Genomic DNA, 27,273 nt, shown 5'->3' on the forward strand with positions numbered 1-27,273 from the left:
TCAGAACCCGCTTCCTGATTGGCCAGGAGGAGGATCCGTCTGACAATAGTGAATTTTCATTCGCTATTGTCACATGACTGGGTGGGCTCAGAGTGCAGTGCTCTATGCCCCTAGCCCACCCTTTTTTTTACCCTATTAGAGCCTCTGGCTCTAATCACATGGCTAAAAAAAATAAAAAAAGCCACATTGAAGTCCCCGGCTTTTGTGGCTTTTTTTTTTGCGGCCCCGCATGTAGATTAAGGGGCCGGATGCATTAATGGGGGGGCGATGCCCCTGCGCCCCATATGCACCAGCCACCACTGGAGTCAGCACCACGTTATTTTAACAGACAATTGGGCGGTCGTGCGATGCTGTACCCAAATACAATTGATGTCCTTTTTTTCCCACAAATAGAGCTTTCTTTTGGTGGTATTTGATCACCTGTGTGATTTTTATTTTTTGCGCTATAAACAAAAAAGGAGCGACAATTCAGAAAAAATAAATAAAATAAATAAAAGCAAGTAAAAAAAACACATTTTTTTACTTGCTGCTATATAACATTCACAAAAAAAAAAAAATTTAAAATCTAATTTTTTCATCATTTTAGGCAAATTTGTATTCTGCCACATATTTTTGGTTAAAAAAAAAAAAGCCCAATAAGCATATTTTGATTGGTTTGCGCAAAAGTTATCGTGTCTAAAAACTAGGTGAAAGATTTTTGTCATTTTTATTTATTTTTTTGTTTTACTAGTAATGGCGGGGATCAGTGGTTTTTAGTGGGACTGCAAATGTGTGACACTGTACCCAAATAAAATTGATGTCCTTTTTTTCCCACAAATAGAGCTTTCTCTTGGTGGTATTTGATCACCTGTGCGATTTTTTTTTTTGCACTATAAACAAAAAAAGAGCGACAATTCTGAAAAAAAGAACAAAACCATATTTTTTACTTTCTGCTGTATAACATTGCCCCCCAAAAAATAAAAAATTAGAAATCTAATTTTTTCATAATTTTAGGCCAATTTGTATTCTGCTACAATATTTTTGGTAAAAAAAATCCCAATAAGCGTATTTTGATTGGTTTGCGCAAAAGTTATCACGTCTAAAAACTTGGGGAAAGATTTTTGTAATTTTTATTTATTTTACTAGTAATAGCAGGGATCAGCGATTTTTTGCGGGACTGCGACGTTGCGGTGGACAGATCGGACCCCTAACTGACATTTTTTTAACACTTTTGGGGGGACCAGTGACATTACTACAGTAATCAGTGATAAAAATATGCACTGTGACTGTATTAATGACACTGGCAGGGAAGGGGTTAACCCAGGAGTGATCAAAGGGTTAAATGTGAGACTAGGGGGTGTTTTCTTACTGTGGGGGGGGAGGTGGGCTTGTGAAATCAAAACTCTATATAATAATACATCTATATATATATATATATATATATATATATATATATATATATATATATATATATCAATAATACAGAGCTCTGTATTGATTCCTGAGAGAACAACAGTGTGCTGTGTTTACTTACTTCTTCAAGGGAAGCGATCGCGGGTGCCCGGTGGCAATCCCAGCCGCCGACCCATTGGATGGGCTTCCCTGATGGCAAGTGGGCGTGCGCCCCCAGGATCGCTCCTGCGGACCGCCGTACAGGTACAGGGATTCGCGGGAACCTGCCAACCTGCCGCCGTTATATGGTGGCTGGTAGGTAAGTTGTTAATCGACACCTGAAAAATGACTATTGGTTCCTATGGACAACACGTAGTTTTCTTGTTACTGTGGATTTTATTCAAAATACTTTCAATCTTTAAAGTATATTTAAATCTACACACACATCGATTATTGGCCGGGAATTTTCGGCCAACGTCCGATCGGCCAATTTTCGGCTTGTTAGTATGATGCTTTCGACAACCGACTCCGACTTTTCGGCCGAATAAAATCTGGTGTGCAGTGCTATAAAATTTATGTTGGCCGTCAACACAACGGCCGATTTTCCGTCAGTCAGTACAGATTACGGCAGACAAAAATCAGATGAGCAAGACTGGGCATGCTCAGAGAAGAAAAAACACACGGAAAGTAAACCAGCACATGACATCACTTCTGAAGTAGATTTTTGTTGGCCGAGAAAATTTGTGTGCAGTCTAGGCACATTCCAACCAACAAAAGACCACTCTGGACAAAAGTCGGACGATCAGTCGGCCGATAATCGTTGCGTGTGTACGGGGCTTTAGTCTGTTGTTTTTCAGAAGAACTCTCTTCCAGATGCATCAGTTTACATTAATGAGACAAACCATTTAACACTGACAGGGGTGTTTATAATGATCAGCTTTTATTTATTTATGTAAAACTTTTATCCCAAAAAGAAAAAAAAATAGTTTGCTGTAACCGCTTATAAAGTGTTAACTGGAGTTTGGGTTCAATTTGTTGATGTATTTAAATCTGCTATTACATTTAACACTACCCTGCCCCCCGGCTGACAATGCTGCTGTCTCCTGTGCCCCTGTTCTTCTTCATCCAGAGTGAGGGGGCACTCTAATACAGACGGTGCTGTACTGGCCAGATCACCAGGTGAAAACAGAGGGGAAAAAAGCTTAATAAAAAAATATAAAAGAAGCCACCACACAGTATCTAATGATTGGTAAGCTGCAATATTTGACATTTTTGGTTTGGGGTTTAATACCACTTAAAGGAGGACCCTTGCTGTTACCCCTCCTGGCTGCCATGGTTCGCACAGACTGGGAACTATACACTCACCGGCCACTTTATTAGGTACATCTGTTTGATTGCTTGGTAACACAAATTGCTAATCAGCCAATCACATGGCAGCAACTCAATGCATTTAGGCATCTAGACATGGTGGGGATGACTTCCTGAAGTTTAAACCAGGCATCAGAATGCGGAAAAAAGGGGGTTTAGGTGACTTTGAATGTGACATGGTTGTTGGTGCCAGGCGGACTGATCTGAGTATTTCAAAAATCTACTGGGATTTTCATACACAAGCATCTCTAGGGTTTACAGAGAATGGTCAGAAAAAGAGAAAATATCCAGTGAGCTGCAGCTGTATGGAAGAAAATGCCTTGTTGATGTTAGAGGTCAAAGGAGAATGAGCAGACTGGTTCGAGATGATAGAAAGGTAACAGTTACTCAAATAACCACTCATTACAACCAAAGTATGCAGAATACCATCTCTGACATATCTCACATCGAACATTGAAGCAGATGGGCTAAAGCAGCAGAAGACCTTTCCGGGTGTCACTCCTGTCAGCTAATAACAGGAAACTGAGGCTACAATTAGCACAGGATCACCAAAATTGGATAATAGAAGATTGGAAAATTGTTGCCTGGTCTGATGAGTATCGATTTCATCTGCGACATGGAAGGGTCAGAACCGGGCTGAAACAACATGAAAGCATGGATCCATCCTGCCTTATATCAACGGTTCAGGCTGGTGGTGTAATGGTGTGGAGATATTTTCTTGGCACAATTTGGGCCCCCAAGTACCAACTGAGCATCGTTTAAACACCACGGCCTACCTGAGTATTGTTGCTGACCATGTCCATCCCTTTATAACTACAGTGTACCCATCTTCCGATGGCTCCTTCCAGCATAATAATGAACCATGTCACAAAGCTCAAATCATCTCACCACTGCTGGGAGATTTGCATCATGGATGTGCAGACAAATGGGGACTAGTTAGGTCATGAATAGGAGCCGACTGTGCTGCCGACAAATCTGCAGAAACTGTGTGATGCCATCATGTCAATATGGACCAAAGTCTCTGAGGAATGTTTCCAACACCTTGTTGAATCTATGCAATGAAGAATTAAGGCAGTTCTGAAGGAAAAAGGGGGTCCAACCCAGTACTAGCACAGTGTACCTAATAAAGTGGCCGATTAGTGTATAAGAAAAAGATTATTCATATTTAAACATTGCTTATAAATTCCTCCCTCCCTTTTAGGTCAGGCAAGCCCTAATATAATCACTCATAGATTTTGCAATATAATGAGATATCTTGGCAGTCTAATTGTTCCCTTTAAAAAAAAAGAAAAAAAAAAAATATACAGTGGGTACGGAAAGAATTCAGACCCCCTTAAATTTTTCACTCTTTGTTATATTGCAGCCATTTACTAAAATCATTTAGGTTCATTCTTCTTCCTCATGAATGTACACATAGCACCCCATACTGACAGAAAAACACAGAATTGTTGACATTGTTGCAGATTTATTAAAAAAGAAAAACTGAAATATCACATGGTCCTAAGTATTCAGACCCTTTGCTCAGTATTTAGTAGAAGCCCCCTTTTGATCTAATACAGCCAGGAGTCTTTTTGGGAAAGATGCAACAAGTCTTTCACACCTGGATTTGGGGATCCTCTGCCATTCCTCCTTGCAGATCCTCTCCAGTTCTGTCAGGTTGGATGGTAAACGTTGGTGGACAGCCATTTTTAGGTCTCTCCAGAGATGCTCAATTCGGTTTAAGTCAGGGCTCTGGCTGGGCATATTCAAGAACAGTCACGGAGTTGTTGTGAAGCCACTCCTTCGTTATTTTAGCTGTGTGCTTAGGGTCATTGTCTTGTTGGAAGGTAAACCTTCGGCCCAGTCTGAGGTCCAGAGCACTCTGGAGAAGGTTTTTGTCCAGGATATCCCTGTACTTGGCCGCATTCATCTTTCCCTCGATTGCAACCAGTCGTCCTGTCCCTGCAGCTAAAAAACACCCCCACAGCATGATGCTGCCACCACCATGCTTCACTGTTGGGACTGTATTGGACAGGTGATGAGCAGTGCCTGGTTTTCTCCACACATACCGCTTAGAATTAAGGCCAAAAAGTTCTATTTTGGTCTCATCAGACCAGAGAATCTTATTTCTCACCATCTTGGAGTCCTTCAGGTGTTTTTTAGCAAACTCCATGCGGGCTTTCATGTGTCTTACACTGAGGAGAGGCTTCCGTCGGGCCACTCTGCCATAAAGCCCCGACTGGTGGAGGGCTGCAGTGATGGTTGACTTTCTACAACTTTCTCCCATCTCCTGACTGCATCTCTGGAGCTCAGCCACAGTGATCTTTGGGTTCTTCTTTACCTCTCTCACCAAGGCTCTTCTCCCCCGATAGCTCAGTTTGGCCGGACGGCCAGCTCTAGGAAGGGTTCTGGTTGTCCCAAACGTCTTCCATTTGAGGATTATGGAGGCCACTGTGCTCTTAGGAACCTTAAGTGCAGCAGAAATATTTTTGTAACCTTGGCCAGATCTGTGCCTTGCCACAATTCTGTCTCTGAGCTCTTCAGGCAGTTCCTTTGACCTCATGATTCTCATTTGCTCTGACATGCATTGTGATCTGGAAGGTCTTATATAGACAGGTGTGTGGCTTTCCTAATCAAGTCCAATCAGTATAATCAAACACAGCTGGACTCAAATGAAGGTGTAGAACCATCTCAAGGATGATCAGAAGAAATGGAAAGCACCTGAGTTAAATATATGAGTGTCACAGCAAAGGGTCTGAATACTTAGGACCATGTGATATTTCAGTTTTTCTTTTTTAATAAATCTGCAACAATGTCAACAATTCTGTGTTTTTCTGTCAGTATGGGGTGCTATGTGTACATTCATGAGGAAGAAGAATGAACTTAAATGATTTTAGCAAATGGCTGCAATATAACAAAGAGTGAAAAATTTAAGGGGGTCTGAATACTTTCCGTACCCACTGTGTATATATATATATATATATATATATATATATATATATATATATATATATATATATATATCTATATCTATAGATATATATATATATACATATATCCTTTTTGCTCACTGTCTTTTCAATGACAGCATTATATAATTGGCAGCTGAGATACCCTCACTGCCCAGAGGAACAGCAGGGAGGGACCTGGAAGTGCTCAAGAGATAGTATGCGAGTACCTTGATTTGAAGAACTCTGTCAAGGAAGATCATTTAAAGTTTTACAAAGGTACTGACAGGTCTCTTTTTGGGTGGTACGGCAGTATAAATGCCGCCATTACTAGTAAAAGAATAAATAAATAAAAATTCCAGTATATATACCATAGTTTGTAGACGCTATAACCTTTGCGCAAACCAATCAATATACACTTATTGGGGTTTATTTTTTAACTAAAATATGCAGCAGAATACATATTGGCCTAAAGTTATGAATACATTTTAATTTTTAATTTTTTTGGGGGGGGATATTTTTTAACAGAAAGTAAAAAATATTGTTTTTTTTTTTTGCTTATAGTGCAAAAAAAAAAAAAAAAAATTGGTGGTGATCAAATACCACTAAAAGAAAGCTCTATTTGTGAGAAAACAAGGATATCAATTTTATTTGAGTAAATCGTTGCATGACCGCGCAATCATTAGTTAAAATAACACAATATCACAAAAAAATGGCCTGGTCATGAGGGGGGGGGGGGGGTAAATCTTCTGGAGGTCAGGTTATCATTACCAATTTTAATTCTAAAAATTGCAAGCAAATGATCAAAGGCGATGCCCTGCAGGATTTTGAGCTAGCCAGGTTCTGAGCCCACCACCACCCACAGAAGAGTCAGTGTGAGCTGAGGAATCCTGTAATAATCTACTGTATATACACATTCTTATGATGGGGGTGGGAGTAGATTTTGCCTTAGTTAGGGTATGACTGGAACTCCATTTTATATTCTTTCTGTGCCCTCGATACAAAATAGGGAATTCTATATTGTATATTTTTAACAGCAATGCAAACATATATTTTAATCTTTAATTACATTTTGTAAAGATATTTTAGCTAGTCATCCACGCACCAGAAAAAGTTTAGGGTCTGTTTTTTTCTTCCTATTTGGTTGGGATTTTTCTATTTGGCAAAATTCTAGATTGTAAGCTCTAACGAGCAGGGCCCTCTAGTTCCTCCTGTTTTGAATTGTATTGTAACTGTATTGTCTTCCCTCACATTGTAAAGCGCTGCGCAGACTGTTGGCGCTATATAAATCCTGTATAATAATAATAATTGGAATATGGTGCTCTATAATTTTGATTTCCTCCTTACTTGAATTTGCTCTCTAAGGTTATCAGTATTGCTAAACGAGTGTGGTACAGGACACAAAATCCCCTGAGTGTTACAGTATGGAAAACCAACTCTATATACACAAATTAGGGTTGTCAAGCATATTAACACATGCTACCAAAAATCTGAGAAATAATTTTATAATATATCAAATGTATTAACCATTTAACAAAATCCTTAAAAACAGGGAGTGCCAATTCACTATCCTGTAAAATAAAAGTAATAATCATTGTGTAAACTTATTTCAGATACATATCTATGAAAAATCATAACTACATCAGATACAAGATTGCAACAAAATATCATATGAGTCAATAGTTACAAGCATATATAATATACATCAGGGATCTCCAAACTACGGCCCTCCTGCTGTTGCAGAACTACAAGTCCCATGAGGCATTGTAAAACTTTGACATTCACAGACATGACAAGGTATGATGGGAATTGTAGTTCCTGAAAAACTGGAGGGCCATAGTTTGGAGACCCCTGATATACATGGTTACAGAGAGGTATCCTATAAGTCTATCATGTTTCTTGGGTCTTGCTCAGGACGAGAGAACCCCAAACAGGAGAGTATATAATTCCCTAAGGTTCATCCAATTATCAGAATGTGTACAGTAAGCCAGTATCCGAAAGTCATATTAAAAAACGTGGCCCTATGTCATTGAATAAAGACACAAAATGTGTGCATATCTGTTCAACAGCCAATAGCAGAGTTCCGGAACCCCTGGAAATGGTCATCAAAAGGCCCTCCAAGGGGCCACTCTCCCAGGCTGGTGGAAGTCCTTTGGCCAGTCTACACACAATGACATTCAGCAATGTCTTTTAGAATAGTGAATACTGAATAATATTGAATAAAATAGTGAATAGTGAATGGTACCTGTTTTTAAGAATTTCACATATGGTTATTACATTTTATATATTTTTCAATTTTTTTTAGTTGTTTCTCTTTTTCTTTTTTCTATGTGATGATATGTTTGATAACTTCAATTTGTGTATATAGAGTTGGCTTTTTTGTATTCTGGAGGAGTTTAACTTTGCAACACAACAGGGATATGTATTAGGGGATCACTAATCTATGATAAATGTAGAGAATATGAATTTTATTACAGCATGAAAAGTTGAAAATGTATTTTATAAATGTAAATAGCAAAATAATACAGAAAACCCTGCCAACCAAACGTATACCGCCTTCTTATCAGTCTAGTGTAGGCAGATTGCTGAATGCAGATATTGAATTTGCTGCCATGGTTAGTTATAACTAGTTGTTTTTCACACCATGGTATTGATTAGCCCACATGAGGTTTACATCAGTACAACTGAGCAAAAAAAAAAGTTACATATAGTATCAGTAACAATAGATTGCAAGTTCTGCAGTCCAGGTATATAGAGGAGGTAAACTATTTACACCACATATACCTACATGTAAGCCTATAATAAGGCTTACCTGTAGGTACTGTGAATGTCTCCTAAACTTGCACTGGAGATATTCATGCCGGTGACGTCTGGCATACAGTGCCGTAAACAGCAGCTCCCGTGCGCATGCACAGGAGTGAGGTCACCACGCCCCCGGCCACTCATGTAGCCGGAGGCCGCAAACCCGGAAGGAAGACCAGGAGAAGATGTCAGCCCTCATAGTGGTGACAGCGCTGAGCTGGAAGGCTTCATCCTAAAGAACGTTTCTCATAATGTGCTAGTATGCAATGTATTTGACATTGCCTTGCATGGAAATTTTTCTTTTTTCACCAACTGTTTACTACCACTTTAATTTAGCTTTTTATGGTACTGCAAAAAAATGGAAAACAAAATGGCTTTAGCCACAAACAGACAAGACAAAGATGGTTTAGACACTGGGACTGTTTGAAATGTTGACAAAAAAAAATAACATCTTACAAAACACATAAACGCCAATGGAAATTGTGGCAAATTAAGGCACCTTAACTTTGGAAGCTGTGTCAGTCATTTAAATCACTGTGGATGTTAGAATAAATTATTACTCCCAATTGAGCACGCTGAGTTTTATCCTTCTCGAGGAGCTGCAGTCTATGGCTGCTACAGTTAGGGAAGAAGGCCATCCATACATGTCACATGATTGTCACCTGATCAGGAAAATTATAATCAAATTGGAAATTGTTTGCTTTTTTTCCTTTGCAATAGGGCCACAACCAAAAATGCCTCATCATTACATAAATTAGAGTATATAGCTGAAATGCTTGTGCATATTTGTTGAAAGTGAAGCTGGCCATACCCTAGTAAAATTTATTTTGACATTTTTTGTCTTTCGACCGAATTGATGAGAAAATTTGAAGGAGCAGGGTGGAAATTTTTTATGAACAAACACATTTTTAACAGTGAATGTGGTTTTTGCTCAGCAAATTACATTTGTTACAAAATCGAAAATCCTTATTTTAGGTACTTTTGAACGACACTTGTCAGGTCATCAAATGTAATGAGCTTTTCCATACAAATATTTGTATAAATGTTCATACAAATGTTCCTTCAAAAACCTACTAGTTTATGGCCAGCTTTAAAATTATGGAATCTAGCCTTAGCTATCCAATACTGATTCAGAGGAATGCAAATTCCATTAAAATTGTGAAACAATCGACTTTGTCAGGAAAAGACAAACATTTCCTGACCTCTTATAAGAGCAGCCAGGATCACTCATGAAATCTGAGCCTAGGATCTGGGAGAAGTCCAGAGGCCTGACAACAGCCTTCATGATTCTGCAGCAAGGCAGGGGGATAGTGCAATTGGTCAAAGCTTGCACTTGCCTGTCATTTCATAAAGAAGGACGCACTTGTATGCAGTTTGTCTCCAATGGGACTATACCAGTACAGTCACTAAAAATAGTGTGTCTTCTCTGTGTCTATTACAGTCCTTTTCAATGTCAATCAAAGTAATGGGGGCCAAAGCTACTACCTTCCCTGCTCTATTTGGTGATAAGGAAAACAATTTATATTTTTCTCCTTTATTTAAAATTTTAAGCATCCATTTACATTTTGTACAGTCCAAGTGATTTGTAAATAATAAATTTAAAACAAAAAAAAAAAAAAAAAAACAACCAGTTCATAATATGGGGTATTAGTTGAAAAAGTGAACGTAGTGTAGGGGCCATATTTGTCACTGTATAGTGTTCATACTGGAGACTAATTTTCAGATTACAAAAAAAAAACTATGACATGATATACATGGTGTGATAGAGTTATTTATATGTATTCATATAACCATGTTGGGGCTTTTTTCGTAACAATGGGAAGCACTGGTAAAACCTGGAACAGCCAAGTAATTTAATGGCCATAACAACTCTCCTAGTGTTAGTTTTAGATACTATAACCCATACTGGAAACATTCAGATTGGCTGCTTTGGTCCTGCTTAGATTCTAAATTCTGATTGGTTGCTTTGGACAACACTGTCACATTTTTTTACTAAAAGATGTATTCCATAGCACCCAAGGAGTTTCTGATCAGTTGCGTGATTCTGAATTGTGATCTGTTGCTTCGGACAATGCCTTCACTTTCTTAATCACTATCATGTATGTTCCCTATCACCCAAGGAGACTCTGTCTTTTTGAAGAGTGTATGAAAAATAAAAGGAATTTTGTGAATGTTGTTTCTAAGCATGTTTTAGAAATGTCTCTTTCCATTGGGAATGTCCAGTATCCTATAAAGACTAGTGAACAGTTGCCCAGTGTATTTGGGCAACACGGTTGTTATAGCTGTGCCAGCTTCACCAAGTTAGCAAAGAAGCCCCACTGTGTTATATATACATATGTTTATGATACACTGTTACAGCTATGATATAAGTCTGAACTACCAATAGGAAATTGTATAAAATGACCACAAAATGTACTTAATTCAGATGAAGCAAAAAAACAAAACAAAAACCCCTTGTACAGTGAAGACCAGGGCACTTCCACTTATAAAGAGGCAGTGTTAAACCTTAAAGGACCTTATATAATTTTCATGAAATATAAGAGACCTCATAGTTTAGCACCATGGATTATGCTGTTTAACACCGTTTGCTTTGATTATTTTGCACAACCGATGTCCACATTACATTCATGTTTATTACTAAAATCCAATTATATATGACTGACAGCTTCAGTAAACACCATTGAATGTGATCGAACAATCTCTTTACCTAGTTACCACTGTACCAGGTGAAGAACACCGAAAACATGCACAAAAGTCAAAATTATCTACACAACGGAGTATTCACAGAATTATTTTTTTTGTTTTTTTACCTTTTGGGCCTGAGGGAGCTGAAAAAAAAAACAAAAACAACAAAACAAAATTCATTTAGAGTAACTAAATGTCTTTCAAAGTATTCTCATCCTCTGTTTTTATGTGATAGATTTTGATGTTGAGTAAAAACATTCATCGCACGGGCAGCCATTTTGAATCAAAATTCTACAGACTGTAGGCAATAAATTCATGATTCATCAAGGATGTCACTGAGACATAAATTTAAAATATTGGAGAAAGCCAAAATTCCATTGGTTTCCTTCTCACAGTTCATTGGCTCTGTTCACAAAATGGCTTCCACAGCGTTGAGGAAATAATGTAGACTCTGCTATAAGTCAGTTCAGTACAACCATCCCTTCGGTATACAGCATTTGTAATTTCTTGCTTGTAGAGGCTCTTCAAGAATTAAACAAGCCAAGTGGGGATTTCTATATTTGGCAAATAAGTACAGTGTAGACATGGCATTTTGTGTCAAGGTGAAAATTTTATAAATAACATTAGGTGACAGTAGTCAGCTGTAGAAGTGGTTCCTAAATAACAAGAAAAAGCACTTGAACAGTTCCAGTTAGGCACAATGTATACTTCAAAAGCCTGATCTAGGTATAATGGAAGAAGATGTGTTATAAATACATTATACAATTATTAAAGTATTATTTCAGTGTCCTGCCCTATAATCTAAGGTTTTCCAAACTGCTGTAATTATTCTTCAAAGTTGAACTTCAGACAAACGGTTAAATATACAGATAAAATACATATAAGGGAGAGTTTTTCCAGCCAAAGGATTTGTAGTCCTTATGATCCAGTTCCGAGATTTTAAAAAAGTTCTGCCACAAATCACAATCCAGCCTGGTAGAGGAGGGGACCTGTTTTTCTGGTGTGCAGCTTCACCTTTACTTACAAGTCTCCTACCCACTCTGTTATTCCAGTGGCAACTGTGCTTCTGTGGTTGTCAGCCTGTAATTCTTGTAGCCAGCAGGGAATGCTAACTGCACAACTAGTTACAAACCTTGAGAAAATCCATTCACGCTGACACAAACAAGCATGGGGGGCATTTTCAGCTAGCAGTTCTTAGCAAGCTGCTAAAGATTTAAAAGACCTGAAGAAGGGGGCACCTTAGGACCACCAAAACAAGATGCCATTTTTTATGAATTTCTAATTTAATAAAAAGGTCAAAAAATGTGTCTATACTTTATTTTTTGTTATAAAATGTTATAATATAAAATGTTATATTATATTTTTCTTTTTTTTTTTTTTTCTTTCTCTGTTTGTTAAATGACATAATGATTGTAAATGGTACAATTAACAAAAAATAAATAAAAGATTAAAAAAAAAAAGTACCTATACTATTTCTGAGCTGTTCACAATAATGCTCTTACACCTTGACTTACCAATAGTTATGATTGTCCACCATTAGCAGCCTAGATCAAATCCCTAAAAATCTTTTATAAACTATTTTACTATAATCAAAAAAATAAATAAATAAATAAAAAATGGAAGTCTTCCAAAAAAATATGAAAATGGAATTACAAGAGAACACAAACATGTTTAATACATTAAATGAATAGTCTATTTGTCATTGTGTTAAAAATAGTACATAAAGTGCTTGAGATTCCACCATCAATCGAACCCTAAAGTAAAAAAAATCACACCAGTGCCAACACCTTTTAGACAGCAGCTCACTATACAATGTTGACCCCTTGAAGTAAGAAGATCAAATAGCATTCCACATAATATCCTAAAATCAAGTTTATTTATTCCTCGGTGGGAATTATTCTGCATATAGGACCAAAGGTATTATATAAGCAGATTTCAGGGGTGAAATACTATTAGATTTATTTGTATATAGAAGGAAGAAAAAAAATCACAAATTTCTAATGCATACAGAGTACAGATTCATGGAATACAAATTATTATGGATGAAAGTATGACACTGATCCATCTAACAGAAGCTGTTACAACCGGCCAGAAGCATTGGCGTTGTGAATGTGATGACACAATCTGATCCCACCTCATACATTTTGTTAATGGACTTCTTCAGGAGTTTAGGGATCCACCCATGTGATAATGATTGCATAAAGAAAAAATGCCTTGTGATTTATATATAACACCACCCACAATGAGCTAATGTTAGTATGCATAAAAGCACCTTTTAAGGCTATACCTCAACAACAAAAGATTTTCATGGAAATGAGCATAAAAAATGATTCATTTATAAATAAGACATATCAACATAAAATATATCACAGTTAATTATTTAAAATTACTATGAATAATTCCATACACAAATAGATGTTTTTTTTATAGATTACTAATGACACCAGTAACATTTTAATCAATATTCAAACTATCAGGAAAAAGGGTATCCACTCAGTTTCATTTTGTGAGATGGATCTTTCATATTCATACCTCCCCAGAATTTTTCAACCCTAACAGTAACTGTTTTGGGTCACAACCATTAAACTTTTGAAGTTGCACTGATAAATTATGAAGGGTTTCGTAGTTCTATTGATTTATTGATATAAATAAAATGTCTTATATAAAAAATATAGCAATTAGCATCGGATGTAAAATGTGTTGGTTTCCTAGCAGGTTTACATAATCTACAGGCTAAGTATCTTCTGTAAGCTAAAAAAAAAAAAACAGGTTTGCTCTGAAAAAATGAAAACCCATGGTGTAAAGTAGGATTTACAATTTTAGGAGCCACCCTATTATGGGTTAAAGGAGCTTTCCTTTACACCATTTATCTGGCAAATGTGGTCCTAATACTACATCTCTCTTCAGAACGTGCCAATGTTTAGTTAAAATACTTTAATTTTTTTTTGAATGGCAATTATATTCAAAAATGGAAGTCATTCCATTTTATTACTATCCAACTGATTTTTATTGTTTTAATCAATTTTCCCTTGTGCTTACCAGCAATACACTTTATTTATTTGTTCAGTTCTAATTTAGAATACCCCTTCTGTAAAAAGTTGTATAATTATCTTGTATGAATGTGCAGTTTTGTCTAATTCTAATGAACTAATCCTTCAGTACATTCTTAGTGAGGATTGTGAAAATTATTGATCGATATGAATCCATTTGTATCAACATCTCTAAGAAAGGTGCAAGTGCATATCCTATTATCTTCCATGAAATTAGTAAGATACAGAAATCTAAAGATGTCTTATACCATACCATTTACATTTACATAGCTTCCATATTAAAATTAATTTTAAATATAATTAATCTCCTTGTCATATAATTAATTTATCGTCTATGTATTCTGCCCCAAAAAAATACATTTCAAGGGGATACACTAATAGAAATGCCCTTTTTCCCAACTGGCCAAAATAAATTTTGCTAATGCAGGTGCAAATTGTACATCCATTGTGGCCCCTGTAAAGTATATGTAAACCCTCCCCCTGTAAAACAACCTATTCCATTTAAAATAGGAATGAAAGGCAAAAAAATGTGTTTATACATATAAAAAAACACTATAGATACATTTTTCCCCCCTTTTTATAATTGATTACATTACGTCTGTTCTCAGTTGCATAAGGAGCTCAGAGAGCTGGGGGAGGCGAAACAGCATTACACTGGTCTTCTCAGTGTGTGTGTGTGTGTGTGTGTGTGTGTGTGTGTGTGTGTGTGTGTGTGTGTGTGTGTTTTTCAGCCTGATCATTGGAGGAGAGCAGGCTGAGTTCCCAGCACAGCTAGAGAACTGACTGAAATGCAAAGATAACAGGATACAGTACTTTTTCATACAAGTACATGGTACAGTAGGCACATATTAGAGATATTACATTTTTGGTTGACATTTTCTTTAAATCAAAATAATTATGACTTAAAGAGAAAACATTTTTAAATGTAATATTGCTAATTGTACTATAACCACAACAAACACTCAAACTGATCCAATCTAGTGACACTGCTAGCACTACTACTAATAATTACCAATACTGTAACATGGTTAGCCCAGGCCTATTCACTCAGCATAAGTTCCAAAATCCTATATTTCCATAAAAGGATATATAAAAGTTAGATGTAAAAAAGGTTTGCATTTCAGGAAAATTATCTTGTTTGTACTATTTGGTGGATTTGAGACAAAAATCGAACATTTCCGGATGTTTAAGTGGTAATGTTGTGCAGTACAACACTACAATTGCCCCCGCACTTTTTCAGTTTCTATTGTAAAGTTTTTGGTTGATCCAATCAATTTTCAATCCATAATTGCAGGATGCAAGAGACATTTACACAAATGCAGTTCCAGATAAAGTACAGATGGAAAACAGTAAAACCTAGATATGTGTACCTAAGTTTAATTTGACATTCTGTAGCTATTTACCCATCAGAATGGGTAAATTATTATTATTTAAAACAGAATTCCAATGTATAGCTTTTTTTGACCAAAACATTTTTTATATCGAAAGGATATAACACATTATTATAATAGACAGCATAATTTGATATTAAAAAAGATCTGACAACAGGCATTATAATAAAAAAAAAAGCAGCTATCGGTATTTTAAAAGATTCTCAATATATATATATATATATATATATATATATATATACTTCTTTTTATATATATATTTTACAACTAATCATTCTTATTTTTAAAAAAACATTTGCTTTCTGAAAACGAGTACGTGGAATCATCTATCTTAAGCCACCATTAAAATGGCATCAAAATAAAATTAAAAAATGGCTTAAAAACACCCAAACATTTAAACTAAAATTGCTACAAAATTAAAAGTAGTTTAGCAAATCACAGAACATCTCCACCATAACCTCAAGTAGTATATGCAACTGTAGGTGAAGAATAAAAGAGGGGATTACCTTACCAGTCAAAGACATGGCAAAAAGGCACAAGAGTGTGCACAAATGCTTTGGAAAACACTTCCAAATGGTGAACTGGGCAGGTTGCACCTGATGCCATTAAGTAGACACCATTCATAGTAAACCCTTATTTTTTGTTCTTAGGCTTAGATACACTTAAAAAAAATGTAAAAACCCAATTATTTAAACTGGACTCCCTAATTTCTCTGATGACACCTCTCGCTCACTTATTCCACCATCCTCTTTTTATCCCTGGTCAGGACATTTAAGCATTGGTGGACAGACAAAGGTCTATACCGCATTGGTCACTTCCTTAACCCCTCCGGACCGCTGTCTCTAGCCTACTGTAATAGCAAACTCAAAATGCCAGCGTCCGAAAAATTCCGCTTCCTGCAAATTACCCACTTCCTTCGGAACTTATGGTCCGACAAACGGATATCCCCATCCGCTACGCCCTTCGAGAGGTGGTGTGCATACTCTCAGAGTCAGAGGGGAGGCATTTCTATAATATACTTAGCTCTGCTATCCTCCTCGACTAAACCTACATTTGCCCACCATTGGGAGTGGGATTTAGAGGTTGAACTTTCAACTGAAGTGTGGAATCATATATTCAGTAGGTCCTTCAAGGGCATCATTAATATCACTCTTATTGAAGCCAATATCAAAATTCTGACTCGCTGGTACCTGGTCCCTACTTGCCTACACGTGATGTACCCACAGTCCTCTCCGCTATGCTTCAGGGGATGTGAACACTTAGGATCCTTTCTGCATACATGGTGGTCTTGCCCCAGGATTAGGAGCTTCTGGAACAAAATTTTCCATCTCATTCGCACGGTCATGGGTACCCCTTTGCCTCAAACCCCTCAATCAGCTTTTTTACATGAAACACTCCCGGGTACTCCCAAACACTCCTTATCCTTGATATTCTTCATTCTGCTGGGAGCCAAACTCACGGTGGCCAGAGCGTGGAAGCAACCATCCGTATCATTTGGCGCTGCCAAACGCAAAATCTCCTAGATCATGGCACAGGAAAAAATGGTGGCTGTCCTGCAAGACAAAGTTTCTAAATTTGAATTGATCTGGGAACCGTGGGCTCAACTAAATCAAATAACGATTTCATAGCTCATTATTCCAGACCTTAATTACCCCCCCCCCCCCGGTGACCATGTCCTTCTTCACTTCTTCCCTTCCTCTTATTCCTTCTCTTCTACCTTACTTTCTTCCTCCCCTCTGCTCCTCTCTCTTCTCCCCTCCAACTATGCTCCCTCAGGGCTTGTTTCCTCTTCCTACAATTTTGCATCCTTTCTAGTTCTTCCTCTTGACTCCAGTAACAAAAATCGGGCTTCTTCACTCTGGAGGAACTCCTACATGTTGTCTAAGTCGTTGCTTGACCTGGATCCCCAATGTTTCGCAACCTCTGTTGGGTGCTGGGGACCAGGCATGATAACTGGGTGCGGGACACTCTCTTGGGTCAGAGGCTCTCTCCTTACTTCCTACCTATGTGCTAATATCTAATCTCTTCCAGTCATGTTCATTACTTTGACTTTTATATACACAATATTTTTGTCCTAGTGTGATATGCTATCATTTTGTACAGTGTGGAGGATTCCACGCTTGCTCTTGGCCAGCTTGACCTGGATATTTGTTGATACTGTTTTTCTTTATTTGCCCCATGCTACATTTTACGCACATGATGTTATTTGTTCAGAAGTGAAGTTGTGTTGTTGTTTTTCTATGTTAACATCACTTGCTGTTATCGTATTGTATTACCCTTTTTTTCTCTCAATAAAAATCTATTGAAAACTAAAAAAATTTAAAAGTGTACAAATAAATTTGTAAAAATATGAATACAAACCAGACATACCACTATTACTAAGCCGTCATTTACTGTTAGTTTAAACTGCAAGTCACACGTTACATGCCTCTGTTGTTAGACATTTAGTAATATTTCTCACTGTACACATAGCCAGCTTGTTGCACAATTGAATTTGCAGGCAGGTGGAACGAGATTGTTTGATGCAATCACTCTAATACATCATATAGAGACTGAGTTTGTCTCCACAGCAGACAAAAAACTTGTTTGAGAGTGCTGATCCCTGAAACCGAGCAGAACAAGACTCCAGCACACATTGTGCCCCAGGCCATTTAAAAATATATTAACGTCATATTAGTCTTTCCAGACTAGGAATACACTTACACCCCCAGCTTTCCTTAATATGATATATAAAAGTTTGTGCACATTTTTTTTTTCATTATTCTATTCACAACTTAAAAAAAAAAATAAACTTTGATGTCAGCTATAAATTCATGTTAGCCTGTGTAAATCTGGCTAGAACAATACAATTTAATTTCTAACGTTTGTACAGAAATTCTTCAAAATCATTTGTCAGAGTAATCAAGCTTACCGTCTTTGGGTCAAATAATTTAATTTGCAAGCCACATTCACAGTAAAGCTGGCCACGCATGGATCTAAATATGGTGGTTCAGTAAGGACCGGGTGAATTTCAATCCATGTATGGGCTAGCTGGTTCTAGTTGATCTATCGATTCACTTGTGTGCAATCAGCCTGTCGAGGTTTTTCCCGAACTATGAGTTCGGGAAAAACCTCGACAAAACTTTGGGAAGTTTTTGACTTTAAACTAGTGGCCTTACCCTTTCATTTTGGCGGGTATCCTGCATAGTAAATTCTCATCATTACCAAAAAGTATACAACAACATGCTCTGTTAAGAGATACTTTTATAGCCTGGAGAGAAATTCGTAAGAAATTACATTTACCACTTGACATCTCAAAACATCTACCGTTGGTGGGGAACCCAATGTTTCCACAGGCAAGGGACCAACCAGCCTTTGAATTTTGGAAAACTAAAGGCTTGGTGAAAGCGTATTCTTTAATTCAAACAGAAAATGGGACCTCTAGACTCAAACCTAAATCTTTCTTGGCTCTTGCTGCAGAATATGATCTTCCTAAATCACATTTTTTGGCCTACTACCAAGCATTCTCATACATTTCTTCTTGTGCATCAAATCTGTCAGAAGGTTTTCAACATACAGTGATGGACACCTTATTGCAACAACGGTCTTACTCAATATCAATAATATTTAAAACTCTACAAGGTGAGCTGTCTCCTTTTTCTACAGATAGATCTTTTGAAAAGTGGCATACAGACTTCCCTGGACCAGAAATCTCACATCAGATTCTCCAGGGCTATAGGCATATTAGGACACTTACCGTGAATGAGATATGGAGAGAGACCCAATTTAAATTGATACACAAAGCTTATATCCCAGCTCTTTTTACTAGGGATAATAAAACTAGAGCAGTATGCCCCCTCTGTAAGTCAACAAGGCCTACACTGGCCCATAGATTCTGGTCCTGTCCCAGGGTGATCCCATTCTGGGACAAGGTGGTCCATTATGCCAATACAGTAATGAATACCCGTCTACGGAAGTCTCTGCATCTTATGTTATTTGGAATCAATCAGCTGAACACTCTCGACCACGCAAGCCCACTGGCCACTGTCCCTCTGTGGTCACATTTATGCTTCTTGGCGGCCAAAAGGATCCAACCTAACCCTCCCACTTTATCTGTCCTTAAGACGGAGCTTAGGTCGCTAATGTATAAGGAACGCATGGATACAGTCCTACAGCATCATATTTATACCAAAAGGTTTTTTGACAAATGGAAACTCTTTATAGAGCATGAACTTACAGACGAGGATATTCAACATTTTATGAAGCCCTTTAGATACACGGATTGGTACTTAAGGGCGGAAATAGCTCAAACCTTGGGAAGATTAAAAATAGAAGCTTTGCAGGTCTGATTAAAAGGTTTTTTTGGTAGTAATTCCTTTAAAATATGTATATTTATTACTTAAATTGACCAGCCTATGCTAAGATGTTGAGAAAACTGAATTTTTGTAAAATCTTACCTGTAAAATTCCTTTCTCTGAGTCCTCCGACAGTCGCCGCCTCTTCATATTCGTCACATATGGGTATTAGACTTTGCTCCGAAGGAGTAGCTAGGCAACAGAATATGTTAACATTAAAGCTTTTAACATATCCCACCCTCAAGGGGTGGTCCCCTCAGTCAATACCCTCCTACTTCCTGCAACCATATCTCAGTTTCAGTGGAATAGCAGCAGAGTATACAACCAAACCCCAAAAGAGGGGCGGGGGTGGCGACTGTCGGAGGACTCAGAGAAAGGAATTTTACAGGTAAGATTTTACAAAAATTCCATTTTCTCTTACGTCCTCCGACAGTCGCCGCCTCTTCATATTCGTCACATATGGGGACGTCCCAAAGCAGTGCAAACATGAGGGGTGGGAAACGCATCCGCAACGCAGTCTCCGCATCAAAGAAAGGAACCTTACCAAAGGAAGGAACCCAGCTGGGCTACAGGAAAAACAAGTGCTCAACAGGAGCAACAACCCAGGAAAAGACAAATAACCAGGGGATAAAAAACTTATCCCAACAGCCAGAGGTCCCCAACAAGAGACCCTAGGGAATTGCCGCACTAAGAACCTTGCGGCCAAAGGAAGCATCCGCCGATGCCTGAACATCTACTTTGTAGAATTTTGTGAAGGTATGCACGGTCGACCAGGTCGCCGCCTTACACACCTGGGCTACAGAAGCCCCATGACGACAGGCCCAAGACGTACTCAAAGATCTAGTAGAGTGCGCCTTCACAGGCACAGGGGGAACCTTCCCCTGCAAAGCATAGGCCTGTTCAATGGTCTGCCTGATCCATTTGGCGATGGTAGAGGCCGACGCCGCCATGCCCTTCCGAGGACCCTCTGGAAGAACAAACAAGGAGTCCGTCTTTCGAAAAGACTCAGTCGATTTACGGTAAACCCTTATCGCCCGAACAACATCCAAAGAATGCAATCTCACCTCCTTTGGATGTTTAGGCTTCGCGCACAGCGAAGGCAAGACAATATCCTCATTAAGATGGAATTCCGAAACACGCTTCGGAAGAAAAGAAGGATTAGGTCGCAAGACCACCTTATCCAAATGAACAACCAGATACGGAGACTTGCAGGACAAAGCCGCCAGCTCCGACACTCTGCGAGCCGAAGTGATCGCAACCAAAAAGGCGACCTTTTTGGACAACATAGACAACGAGATCTCCCTGATCTGTTCAAAAGGAGCACGTTGTAACACAGATAGAACGAGATTCAAGTCCCAAGGGGGCAGAGGATCCCTCCTAGGAGGTAACAGATGCCGCACTCCCTGAACAAAAGTGCCAACCAAGGAGTAGGAAGCCATGGGACGTTGAAACAGAACGGCCAGCGCAGACACCTGACCCTTTATCGTAGCCAGCGCCAAACGCTGATCGACACCCGTTTGAAGGAAGGGCAGCACTCGGGAAACCGAGTACGTGCGGGGTGAAAACCCCCTGGACTCACACCAGGCAAAATAGGCCTTCCAAGTACGGTAATAAACCTTCCCCGAGGAAGACTTCCTCGCGTTGATCAAGGTATGAACGACCTCTGGGGAGAGACCCTTCTCCTTCAGGACCTCGGTCTCAACAGCCAGGCCGTCAAAGTCAGCGACTGTAAAGCAGGATGGTATATCGGTCCTTGAGACAGGAGATCGTCTCAAAGAGGCAGACGCCACGGGGCGTCGACCGCCAGATTCACGAGGTCTGCGTACCAGGACCGGCGAGGCCAGTCCAGTGCCACAAGAATCACCGTGCTGCGTTCCGAGTGTAACCTGCGAGGGAACCTGGACAGCAACTGAATCGGTGGAAACGCGTACATCAGCCTGTACTGATGCCACGGGGCCACTAACGCGTCCGACGCGTCAGCCAGAGGGTCGCGCGTCCTTGCCACGAACCTTCTCACCTTGTTGTTGAGACGAGACGCGAACAGGTCCACATCTGGAAGACCCCACTTCGCGCACAACATCTGGAAGACAGCCGGGTGGAGAGACCATTCCCCCTGATCCAGGGTCTGGCGACTCAGATAGTCCGCCTGCCAGTTCTCCACCCCCGGAATGTGAACCGCCGTTATCGCCGGGACATGAGTCTCGGCCCAAGACAGAATGTCGGCCACTTCTCGAGCCGCTCGGGCACTCCTGGTGCCCCCTTGGTGGTTGATGTAGGCTACCGCCGTGGCATTGTCCGTCTGCACCCGAACCGGGCAGCCCTGCAGCCGGTCCGTCCAGCGATGAAGACAGAGATTTATCGCACGCAATTCCAGAATGTTGATCGGAAGGGAGGACTCCCCCTCCGACCAAGTCCCCTGGGCGGACAGAACGCCCAGAACACCACCCCAGCCCGACAGGCTGGCATCCGTGGTGATTACCGTCCACGAGATAGGACGAAACGACTTGCCCCCGGACACCATCGGGGACTGGAGCCACCACAGAAGGTCTCTTCTGGTGCGATGACTCAACGAGATTTGAAGATCCAGAGATTGAGGTCGCCCGTCCCACATGGACAGGATCTCCGCTTGGAGACCCCGCGTGTGAAACTGGGCGAAGGGAATCGCCTCGAAGGCCGAGACCATCAATCCCAGACATCTCATGCACGTCCGCAGAGACGAGTGCGGAACGTCCCTGAGGGACCTGACTTCCTCCTGAAGAGTTCTGAGTTTGTCTTCCGGCAGGAAGACCTTCGCCTGCACCGAGTCCAGAATCATTCCCAGGTAGGGAAGGCGAACCGACGGACTCAGTGTCGACTTTGGAAAATTTATCGTCCAACCAAACTCCTGCAGAGTTTGCATCGTGACAGACAGGTCCATCTCCAGACCCTGACTGGTCGCAGACCGAACCAGAATGTCGTCCAGATACCCCAGGACAGAAATGCCCTGGGCCCTCAATAATGCCAGAACCGGTGCAAGCACCTTGGTGAAGACCCGCGGACCCGAGGCGAGGCCAAAAGGCAACGCCACGAACTGGTAGTGATCCTCCGCAATGGCATATCGAAGGTACCTCTGATGACCTTCGAAAATGGGGATGTGAAGATACGCATCCTTCAAATTGATGGAGGCCATGAATTCCCCCGGAACCAGGGCAGCCACCACCGACCGCAGGGATTCCATGCGGAACTTGCGAACCCGCACAGAGCGGTTCAGAGCCTTCAAGTCCAGAATTGGACGAACCTTGCCCTCCTTTCTGGGCACGGTGAACAGATTGGAATAAAACCCCCGAAATCTGTCCCGATGAGGCACCGGAACTACCACTCCCTGAGCCCTCAGGTCCCGCACCGCCAGGTGCAGGTCCCGTAAACGCTCTGGAGACAGTTGAAGATTTGAGGGAAAAAATCTGCTCTCCGGCCGAGAGAGAAACTCGATCTTGTAACCAGATCGAACGATCTCCTGAACCCATCTGTCCCGCACGCGGGCCAACCAGGGCTGAAGAAAACCGAGCAAGCGTCCCCCCACCCCAAAACTGGGAGAGGGCGCCCCTTCAGGCCGCACTGTTATGGGCTGTGGATCCGGATTGACCGGACTTCTGTTTACCAGACCAGGGCTTCTTCTGAGAGCCTTGACCTTCGAACGGTTTGCCCTTGTAGTGCGACCGAAAGGCACGAAAGGACCCCTGAGGGGGCCGAAAATTAGCATGCTTCTTCCCAGAAGCCCCCTTAGCCTTGGGGAAATGGGGCAAGAGAGTGCTCTTACCTCCGGTGATCCCCTTAATCAACACATCCAAGGACTCCCCAAAAAGGCGAGACCCATCATAAGGTAGATTGGCTAAGGTCTTACGTGAAGATTGGTCCACCGACCAACATTTCAACCAAACCAGGCGGCGAGACAACACCGCCACGCTGTGCACACGTGCAGCCAACGGGACTAGGTCCAAGTCCGCATCACACAGATACAGGACACCCTGGTGGATTTGATCCACCATATCCAGGGTCGCCGGCGAGGCCGAATCGGCCACTAGGACGCGCCTAAGCATCTGCGTCCAACTTGCGACCGCCTGGGCCGCCATGAGAGAGGCAAACAGAGCCTTAAGCATAGAACCCGTAACAGAATAAGTATGACGGGCAAGAGACTCCAATCTCCTATCCGTGGCATCACGGAACACAGGGGAATCCTCTGCAGGAATCGCAGTGGATTTGTTTAAAACCGCAATTGCGTGATCCACTGGGGGTGGCACACACCACCTTTCAGCAGTGGAAGGCGAGAAAGGATAACGCAGCCTGAACCTACTTGGTACAGCAAAAGGTTTGCGCAGATTGCGCCATTGTTCCTTAACAGCGCGCTGAAAATCATCATTGCAGGGAAAAACCTGCGGCGTCCTGCGTTTTCTCTGCGTCCCATAAGCCGCCAAGGCAGCGGGGGGACACACTTCATCCTGCAAATGCAGCGTTTGTTTTATGGAAGCAATCAATTCATCCATGATTGCAAGCTCTTCAGGCGAGCCAGGGGGAGAATTATCAACCCCTTCAACTTCAGCCTCCACCTCGGACCCCACTAGATCCAGGGAGGAGCGGGACCCCGATAAGGAGGCCCCCGCCATAACAGCCCCATCACCTTCACCCTCAGAATCAGAGGAAAGAGAAACTCTGGGTCTTTTAGTAGATTGAGCAGCCACCAGCATCTGCACCTGAGCAGCAAGGCCAGCCACAATAGTGGCTAAATCCCCCCCTGGGGGGGAAACAGCGGTCCCCTGGCTTTCCACCAAGGCGGTAGGAAATTTGCCCTCCTGAGAATCCATTGCCCCTATTACAAATGCCGGATAATAAAGGGTTAACTGCCCCTTTAACAAGCGCGGCGAGCGCAGCCCACCGCACCACACACAAGCACAATGAGACCCCCACAGGGACAATAAAACTGACACAGGCAATGGATAAGAAGGATATAACCTGAGGAGACCCTCGCCGCTGCTGCTGCCTCGATCGGTGTTCCTGGAGAAGAGGAAGTGATGCTGCCAGGGCGCTCTATGAAAGCCTATGGGAGGCTACAAGAAAATGGCCGCCATGCATGTAGAACATGCGGCCGGAGCGAGTGTAGGCAAAATGGCGCCGTTTGGCGCCGAAACCGCCGCTCCACAGTACAGTAAAGCACACATGTCATCCATGTATAAAAAAACATGTCAGATCGCCGCAGCGATCGCTGTATAGTGCCCAAACATGCCCAAAACATGCCCCACAGCACACAGCTTCTCACACTGACAAGGCTGACACACACAGTGTCACACAGCTCCCCCCCCCCCTTGCAGCCCACAGCATGCAGCCGAGTGATAGGGAGACAAACAGTGTGAACAGAGGCAGGTTACACAGTCCCAGACTGACACCCCCCCAGACAGACAGGTCCCCACATAGATACACTTACCTCACAATGGCGTGGGGGACCCGCACAGGCGAACAAGCCGCTGCACATGAGGCAGGGAGAGTCGCATACAAGACGCACAGAATGGGGGTTAAGAAACCGCACAGCGTCCAGTGAGGTAGCCACCTCACCAATCATCCCTGCACCGAACAGGGATGGGTCGTTCACTGTGCCAGGAGCGTTACCTGGCTGAACGCTCGATGGCAGGCTGGGAAGCCACTGACCCACGACCTGCGACCAGGGGGATCAGCCCGAGACCCAGCCCGCATGATCCTCTTCATCCGAAGAACTAACTAACGCTGACAAAAAGAACAGCTAAGTAAAGGTAGAGAGAAAACTCAAACAAAAAATCAAAAAAGAAGAAAGAGTCTGGGGCACAAAGCCCCAGCACAGAGAGAGCCAGCCACTCCTGACAAGCTAGACATTGAAACTGAGATATGGTTGCAGGAAGTAGGAGGGTATTGACTGAGGGGACCACCCCTTGAGGGTGGGATATGTTAAAAGCTTTAATGTTAACATATTCTGTTGCCTAGCTACTCCTTCGGAGCAAAGTCTAATACCCATATGTGACGAATATGAAGAGGCGGCGACTGTCGGAGGACGTAAGAGAAATTATACATTATCATTCTTCTTTTTTTTTTTACTTTTTTCTCTTCTCTTTCTCTTTTTTTTTTCTCTTCTTTTCTTTCTTTTCTCTCTTTTCCTAATTATAGAGTATGGACTTTGATATTGAGATTGTTTTCTATTAATTTTTTTTTTTTTTTGTATGACTTGTTGGTTTGTTCAAATTTAATAAAAATAAATAAAAAAAAAAAACTAGTGGCCATTTTGATGCAGTGAATTCCAGTGATACACGTTGGTGGATTTATTGATTATTCAAAGTTACATATCGATAAATAGACTATTGTTTCATGCTTTTTTTTTACTTAAAGTGATTATAAATGACCACCTTGTAAAACAACCTATTCGGTTTAAAACAAAATTAAGGGCAAAACATTCTTGTATGATATAAGAAAAAATATAAATACCCTTTTTCTTATAAGTGATCACATTCCCTCCGTTCTCAGCTGCATATGAGCTGGGGGAGGAGAAGCGGCAGCAGCACACTGAACTTCCCAGTGAATGGCTGTGCAGCGGGGACGTGTAAAGACAAGTCTGATCATTGGAGGAGAGCACACTGAGTTCCCAGCACAGCTAGAGAACTGACCATGGTGTGTTCTCCTACTTAATGTGGTCAGTTTTTAAAAGGAAAGAAAAGGGACTAGCAGGAACACCAGGGATTTCACATAAAGGAAGGAATACAAAGAGAACAGGATATTTTTCACATACAAACAAATTTTGTAAATTAAAAATGTACATTACCAAAAATTTGATTTTTAGTAATTGTTATATTATCTGCATGAACACTGTTACATAAATTTTTATCATTGCATTTGATAGATGGTACACAATTATGTGCTGGTACAATCAAGTAAATACCACTGTTGTTTATCATGGTCCTTCTTGTTCTAAGAAAAACCGTGTGGCCCTTTGAAGGAGTTGGGGGCCAAAACAAACCCCCTCCAAAAAGCGACACACTGGGTGCCAATGGTGTATATTATCTATCTCTGCAGTAATGATTTATGCTTCTTTCCATAAGACAAGAGTAGCTGCTGAATTTTAATTTTCTAAAACAAAAACAGGCCAGTATCAGAAAATCAATATCATGCAACCCATCAAAACCCTGTATTCTACTAATAATTAAAACATTATTGTTTCTGGATAAAAATAAATTAGTGTAATATTTATAGTCCGAGCCAGAGATGTAATGACTCAGGGGTGCGATGTAAAGTGTCGCAGTACGCTCCACATGTGCTCAGCGCTGTTTCTAAAGGCTCTGGAGGCTATTAAATT

At 40.9% G+C, this 27,273-nt stretch overlaps 1 protein-coding gene across 4 annotated transcripts in view; it reads right to left on the reverse strand.

Moving 5' to 3' along the window:
* The window catches only part of CACNA2D3 (calcium voltage-gated channel auxiliary subunit alpha2delta 3), a 1,429,924-nt gene that overhangs the window by 492,520 nt on the left and 910,131 nt on the right, over positions 1-27,273 (reverse strand). For 2 of the 4 annotated variants that reach the window (XM_082265094.1, XM_082265093.1), the window contains one exon: positions 11,279-11,296. The exons of the other annotated variants lie outside the window; for them this stretch is intronic. In XM_082265094.1, coding sequence (XP_082121220.1) covers positions 11,279-11,296 — 18 coding nt within the window. The remainder of the gene's footprint in view (positions 1-11,278; positions 11,297-27,273) is intronic. 4 annotated transcript variants of the gene reach the window in all.

Source organism: Pelophylax lessonae, assembly GCF_965119305.1.
Source record: "Pelophylax lessonae genome assembly, chromosome: 8".
NCBI classification, from domain to species: Eukaryota; Metazoa; Chordata; class Amphibia; order Anura; family Ranidae; genus Pelophylax; species Pelophylax lessonae.